Source organism: Propithecus coquereli, unplaced genomic scaffold, assembly GCF_000956105.1.
Source record: "Propithecus coquereli isolate 6110/MARCELLA unplaced genomic scaffold, Pcoq_1.0 Scaffold390, whole genome shotgun sequence".
Classification (NCBI taxonomy): Eukaryota; Metazoa; Chordata; class Mammalia; order Primates; family Indriidae; genus Propithecus; species Propithecus coquereli.
In genome coordinates this window covers 1,162,375-1,169,537 of record NW_012149619.1, presented here as the reverse complement: position 1 = coordinate 1,169,537, position 7,163 = coordinate 1,162,375, and the positions used below count along the sequence as shown (strand labels likewise).

Genomic DNA, 7,163 nt, shown 5'->3' with positions numbered 1-7,163 from the left:
TAGGATTTGGGAGGACAGGATCCAAACAGCGAGGAGTTCCTGGCCAGCACGCCCTGACCCCTGCCACAGCCCTGACCCCTGCCCTGCCCCGGCCCTTCTGAGGAAGGAAGGGAAGCCGATTTACTGGAAGAGGGAGCCTGCCCTCCCACTCATGGCTCTGTCAGTAAATTCCTCCGGCAACAGCTTAAGAGAATGAGATCAAACCCAGAGTTGGGATGTGCTTAGGCAGGAGGTGAGTGGGGGAGAAGTGATCCCTGTCCCCTAACCCTGGCTTTTCCCGTGCCACAAGGAGAGCCACCCTAAGCCCCCACAGGATCTCCCTGGCCTGCACTCACCGCCTCAGACTTTCACGGATGCGGGCGGCACCACCAGCTGGTTCACCCTGGGGGAGAGACGGGCGGGGGTCAGGGTGGCGCGTCAGCGGGGGCCGGGCCCGGGCACTGCTCTGGCGCATCGCATCGCGGGGGCCGGCGGACCGGAGGTGCTGGGCAGGGACCTCGTCAGCCCCAGGGGGAGGTGGGAGAGCCCAGGGGTGGGGAGAGGAGAGAGAGAGGAGTAAAGAAGAAAGGAGAAAGAAGTCAGAAAATGAGAGGAAAAGGAAAAGGAGGGGTTCCCAGCTCTGAAACCCATTTAACTCCAGAGAAAAACCCCCATCTAGAACCACCAGGAACAGGCCTGGCACCCGCCGGCCGGGGCCCCTGTGGGCTCCCGCAGCTCCAGGCCAACGCTGGCTGTGAGCCAGGGCCTGGGGGCTGATGTGCAGCTTGCGACTGGGCCCTGGACCCCAGCAGCCACGTTGCCCACCCACACGCACAGTATGTCACCGTACCCTCGACCCACCCTGGAGCAGCAGGCCCACCCTCACCCCCACTCACTGCTGCTCAGCCTTGGCGCGGTCACTGAGGAAGAAGAGAGCAGTGGCGAGGAAGAACATGCCCCCCAGGACCACGACGAAGGGGCAGAGCATGAGGGCGTAGCCCAGGCTCAGGAACTCCCAGAGCGGGGAGTCCTTGGTGCTCTGGCGGATCAGGTCCGAGATCTGCAATGGGGAGGCAGACGTCAGGGCAGGGCCGCCGCCCACAGCGCCCCCCGCCTCCCCAGGCCAGCTGCACCGGGCTACTCACGTAGCCGATGAGGTAGGGGCTTCCGGCGTCCCCCAGCAGGTGGGAGGTGAAGCTCTGCAAGGCCACGGCGGTGGCCCGTCGGGTGGGGATGACCACGTACTGCGGGAGAGGCAGGCAGGTCGGTGGCTGGGGAGCCAGGCCCACCCATCCCCACTTCCGAAGCCCCCCATGCCCTCGGGCTCAATCCTGACCCAGAGTCTTGGCACCTCTCTCCCCTGGGCCCTTCCTTCCTGCCCACCTCAGCGGCATGGCTACTCCTCCACTCCACATGCCCCTCCCCAAGCCACCCACTCACGGCTTCAGTACTCTCTCGGGACCGGGAGCTTCCAAACCTCCAGCCCCAGCCCAGACCACTCTGACCTGCCCCAGACTGAACTCGTCATCGGCCCCCAAACCTGCCGAACCCCTAAGCCCTCGGCTCCGAGACAGAAATCTTCGCCTCCTTCCCCAACCACATCCAGTCAAGGGGAGAACAATTTAGGGGTCACCCTGGTGCTAGGCAGTAGAGGCCTTTAGTCCAGAGCTCTCTGACCCTTGAGGTACCTGAGCCATCAGGAATGGCAGGGCTGCCTTAGGTGGGGCACTTGGCCCTTGGTGGGCAGGCGAGTGCTGTGGCCACGGGCACCGAGGCCCAGAGAGGCATTCCTGAAGGACCACAGGTGGAGTCGGGCAGCTCTGGAACTAGCACCCTGGCTTCTCTGCCCCTTGCCCTCACCTCCCAACAAGTGAAAGACCCTTTGTCCCCTCCATGAGGACCCAGCAAGGCCTAGGTGTGCCTGGGACAGGGTGTGGTGAAGCAGGACCCTGCCTGGAAGAGCCTCCACTTGTACCCGGGGGCACCTTCGCCACCAAATGCCAGCAACCACCGGGCCCAGACCCCCCATCAGACCAAGCAGGCCCTGACCCACAGGGTTGCAGCTCCAAAGCTGGGTGGGCCAAAGTCAGACAGGGAGCCTGGGGCAAGGCAGGCAACAGCCAGCTCACAGGTGCCCCTGGGCAGCCCCCTGTGCCCACGCTCCTGCTGCCTCTCCTATTGAGAGCACCAGCCTCTGTGGGCAGCAAGTGCCAGCAGTCAGCACCCCCTGGGCACCCCATGGCAGGGGGAGGTGGGGGTGGAAAGAGACCTGGATCTAGTGAAACTGAGTGGCCCCATTTCTAGCAATAGTGACTTGGCAGTGACACTTAATAAACTGGGACATGATTTCCCTGGGACCCAGACCCTGTCAGCATCTGCTGGGGGCTACCCCAGGGGATGGAGGCCAGGGAGGGCTCCTGCCCAGCACCAAGGGCACTTGAGTCACAGGGACTCGCTGCTCCCCTCACTCTGGGCCTGGCAGTGACCCTGCCCACCCCCGCTGGCCCCTCGCTGAGCACAGAGCTGAGTCAGACCTCCCACCACCTCCACCCAGCCCAGGGACTGGTAGGGGACAGAGAGACAGCCCAGGGGCAAGTGGGCGTGCAGGGAAGCTCGGGCAGGGTGAGGCTGGCTTCCTCAAGTGAGGGAGCTAGCAGGGGCCCCGGTGCCAGGCAGACTCATCTCCTGAACTGTCCCATGCCGTGGCAGCAAACCTCAAGCACCCTGAGGGTCCACCCACGAGGACTCCCTCCCCCACGAGGACTCCCTCCCCTGCCCCAGGCCCTTCCCAGGCACCTCCCAGACATTCTCCACACCACAGTCCCCTGCACGCTCTTCTCCCGATCCCCTCCTGATGCTGACCTAGAGGATTCCCCAGAATGGGACCAAGGGTCACACTCACTCCTGCCACCCCCAGACTGCCTCAAGTTCCTGGGCCCACAGCCCCTTCTGGCTGCTCCCAGGGTGCTCCCGTCCCCACCCAGGGACACAAGCCCCTGCCAGCTGCTCAGACAGCCCTTTGTCCCTGGCCGGCTGGTCTGCAGCCCATTGTTGGGCCTGTGAAGACGGCCTCTGTCCAGCCGGCCCCAGCCACAGGCACTCAGGCGGGCACGCCCGGGACTCAGGCTGAGCTGGAGGGGCACAGCCCATGGACACTCACGCGCTGGGGGAGGAGCGCTGGCAGGCAGCACCACCTCGGTGCCAGCCTGGCACTACCAGCCTCCCAGCCACTAACCTGAGCCTCAAGACACCGCCTCCCTACCCGGCCCCACATCTCACCCCGTCTGCCTGCTCCATCCTCTGTGTTCTGGCCCTGCTCTGGTGCAGACCCCCAAATCTCTGATCCCCTCCTTGCCTCTGGGTTCACCCTCCCAGCAGGGCTTCCTTGCCACCCTCCCCTCACCAAGCCCTGCCAGCTCTCCTGCCCCTTCGCGGCCCTCCCCAGCTCCCTGAGAAGTCAAGAGGCCTGGGCTGGCACGAGATGACCTTGGCCCGCCTGGCTCACCATGAGGATGTCCGCAGTGATGGCCCAGTTAGAAAACAGCAGCGTCTCCCCAACGAAGATACAGATCTGCCCAGGGGAGAGCAGAGCAATCGTCAGGGGAGCCCTCCACCCACCAGCAGCCCCAGGCTGCCCCTGCACACTGGCTGCTGGTAGGGAGCTCCCAGAGCCTCCCTCCCCGGCCCCCATCTCCTAACAGTCAGGCTCACAAGGAATTAGTGGGTTGTCCAGAGACTTCAAGCCATGCCCACAGCCCTGAGACACCCAGGCGTGGACAGAGCAGGAGCAGGCAGCCAAAGGACGGAGCCTCCCCGTGGGGAGGGAGGGTCTAGCGGGTCAGACCAGACTTCTGTTCCAGAACCTCCCGAGGCCCAGCCCCAGCTCCCCCCAGCACCCTTGCCTCCCCCGTGCACTCACATAGGCTCCCACGATGCTGCTCTTGGCGGCCACGAAGATCAGGCAGATGAAGATGGCAGAACCCAGCATGCCCACAGCACACACCAGTGGGTCAGCCCGCTGGGTCCGCAGGCGGCACCAGCGTGTGGCTCCTGCACCCGTGACCACGCCCAGAAAGCCGGTAAAGCAGGTGATGGCCCCAAAGATGAGACTGTGGGACAGAAGACAGTGGGGCGCAGGTCGAGAGGCAAGGCTGAGGGAGAGGAGCTCTCCCGTCCAGGGTCCCGCGCCACCTTGTGTCCGCCCTGCCCGGCCCTACCTGTCCTTGGCCCCACAGGGTGGGCTGTTGCAGGTCTCCACCGTCTTCTGCACGACCTGAGCGCGGTGCAGGTAGAGCGGGATCCACATGCCCAGGGCCCCCGTGGCGAAGGATACGGCGGACGTGGCCAGGGAGGAAAAGACGTAGCTGCGGCTGGGGAAAGGCCAGGACACCCTTCAGCTCCCGCAGGCAACCCCACGGGTCAGGGCCGGGGAGGCTGCCTCTTCTTCCCCAGCCTGCTGGCCCACACCTCCCCTCTGGGGACAGAAGGCCTCAAATGCCTCCCCTTACAGGCCCTGGGGGTGAGGGTTCAGGTTGCAGGAATAATAAACTCCAGTGGTCAAAATGTCACTCCTAGTACCGTGGGCAGTGGAGACGGTAGGGAGTCCGGCAGGCGGGGCTGGTGGGGGCTTGTCATGTCGACACCCTTCCCTCTCCCCACCAGACCTCTCCCAGCGGTACTCACTTTCGGATCAGGGCCTTCATGTCACGAAGCCACGAGGTCCGTGCCTTGAGCTGTCCCCCGAGCTGGTCGGCATGACCTCTCTTAGTGGTTGGGACCAGGATGAGGATGAGCGTTCCTGTGATCATGCCCAGGACAGGGGACACCTGGTGGCGAAGGGAGCACGAAGTTAGGGGACCAGGGCCCAGTCGGCGTTGTCTCTGCTGCGCTGGGAGGGGCGCAGGCAGCCGTGCCTTCTCTGGCCCCGGCTGCCTCCACTGCACTGGAATCTGCCCAGCCCTCCTGACTGCGGGGTGAGCAAAGCCACCAGGGATGAGGTCAGCCAAGGGCTTGGGGGCACAAAATGAATGTCCAGACGAGGGGCAGGACAGGATGGAGAGGGTGAAAGGAAGGCTGACGGGCCGAAGGAAGAAGGAAGGGATGGATGAATGGATCAAGGGATGGACAGATGGATGGATGCCAGGTGGACGGACAGGTGGAATGATGACTTTGAAGGAAGAGAGTTCACTGCTGGGGGCAGGGAGCCACAGGCCAACCCTGCTCATCCCCCTGGGGCTAGGGAAGCTCCCCAGGTGGGCTCGTCACCCTGTCAGGCACTGGGAAGGGACTGGCTGGGCATGAAGCTTCCAGCTAATAGAAGCTGGAGGCTGTCATTTGGGAGGGGCCCACACAGACCCACACCAGCACCTCCAACAGCCCGTGAGAACACAGAAATCTGTCCCCACCCCCACCAGCCCGGGAGCCATGGGCTGGGGAGTTCCTCTTCAAGCCACCCTCGCTCGCCCCCCAACCAAGAAATTCCACGGAGGCTGATTCCTTCCTGCTTTTGAGGAAAAAACACTTTGTCTTAAGCTTCCGCTCCTCCGAGAGACTGGGGATCTCTGTTTCCTCCGATTGCACTGTCCTGTGGCCTTGGTCACTTGCCCCGAACGCTCTGGCGAGACAGGAAGTAGCTCCAGACCCAGGAGGCCCCACACAGAGGTCTTGTCCCAGCCTTACACTAGCACAGTGCCAGGGCTCGAGCAGGAAGCACCACTGTGGACCTGGAATTTCCTGACATGGTGGGAGAATCCTTGGTCCTCTCAACCTGGGACTCCCAGCGTGGAAGATTCCACCCCTCAGACTGAGGGTGGCGGGGCTGTGTCTCTCTCGCCCCACACCTGAGCTCCATGACGCCTCAATTTGGACTAATCTAGAAGGGCAAGGACTTCAGAGCCCAGGCTGGCGAGGGAGGAAGACTGGGGGTTGCGGCCTGGGATCTGGGCTAGGTTGGAATCTCTGGGCAACTCCAGGACAAGAGCTGGACTAGGGGCACCCTCGTGGGTGGGGACCTAGGGCTTACCCTCAAGGCCCAGTGCCAGTCCCCAGCTGCCTGCTTCACGCTGGAGCCAGTGATGTAGCCCAGGCCGCTGCAGAGAAGACGGACACGTGTCAGGTTGGGCAGGACGGGGGCTGGGGGCAGGGAACGCTCGCTGGTCTACAAGGCAGGCCCCCCACCAACCCTCCCAGCCAGCTGGCCAGGGAGCAGGTCCAGGCATTTCTCCAAGGCTGACCGCCCGCATGTTCAGTTAGCCGAGGACACCTGCCTGGGCCAGAACCCAAGGGGGAGGGAGTTCCCAGAAGTCCGAGGGACCTCGTCCGGATCCTCACCCAAACCCTGGCATCTCCCGCTCTCACCTGCCCAGCGGGATGGCAAAGTAGAAGACAGACAGCATGAGCGTGCGCGTGTTCTTGGTGAAGAGGTCGCCGATGATGGTGGGCGCGATGGTGGAGTAGCTGGCCTCACCGATGCCCACCAGCCCCCGAGACAAGACCAGCAGCCAGAAGTACTGTGGGGGAGGGCAGAGCATGCTGGGGGCCTGCCCGCTCCTCCTGGTCCTCGCTCCCACCTGCTCGTCCTTGCTTCCCACTTTGCTCCCCCTCCCCCACAGGGTCCAGGAGCCGGGGCAAGAAGGGAGCCCACCCTTGCCTCAGCCAAGACTACACCCCCAGGCCATTCCAGGCCTCAGTTTGCCCCTCTGTATAGTGGGTCTGATGGGGCATGGCTGGCACAGTGTTGGAGTGGGACTGGACAGGGCCTTCTGTCCCCATAATCACTGGGAACATAAGCCTGCATCTCCACCACCCCACCAACTAGGAGATTTCTGCCCTGGTTCTGGCCCTGCCTCAAGAGCCACAGGTCACCTCCCCGCACTGTGTCCCCTGCCTAAGCAGGGTGGCTGGGCCAACCCTGGCAGCACTGGACGGCCCAGTGTGAGTGGGGAGGGGGCAGGACAGCCCAGGGGGCTCAGAGCTCCCCCTATACACACATCAAAGGACAAAGCCCAGTTGAGCCGGGAAGGGTGGGGCCATACCAGCTGCTGGTGGCACTGCCCCTTTGATGTGGACCTCCCCGCTCCATGCCCCAGCTGCCCAGGGCCTGAGAACCCAGCCTGGTCATCTTTCCCCAGCCCCACCCTGACCACCCATCCAGCCCTCCCCAGCGTCTCTCGGATTCCTCCCCC

General features: G+C 63.9%; 1 protein-coding gene across 1 annotated transcript in view; it reads right to left on the bottom strand.

Annotated features, from left to right (window-relative positions):
- The window catches only part of SPNS2 (spinster homolog 2 (Drosophila)), a 36,055-nt gene that overhangs the window by 1,822 nt on the left and 27,070 nt on the right, over positions 1-7,163 (bottom strand). Inside the window, exons 4-12 of the mRNA XM_012652624.1 lie at positions 6,337-6,488; positions 6,002-6,068; positions 4,663-4,805; positions 4,197-4,349; positions 3,899-4,088; positions 3,485-3,550; positions 1,125-1,223; positions 876-1,039; positions 336-382 (exon numbers count right to left, since the gene is read on the bottom strand). Of these exons, the coding sequence (XP_012508078.1) occupies positions 340-382; positions 876-1,039; positions 1,125-1,223; positions 3,485-3,550; positions 3,899-4,088; positions 4,197-4,349; positions 4,663-4,805; positions 6,002-6,068; positions 6,337-6,488 (1,077 nt within the window). The 3' untranslated portion in view covers positions 336-339. The remainder of the gene's footprint in view (positions 1-335; positions 383-875; positions 1,040-1,124; positions 1,224-3,484; positions 3,551-3,898; positions 4,089-4,196; positions 4,350-4,662; positions 4,806-6,001; positions 6,069-6,336; positions 6,489-7,163) is intronic.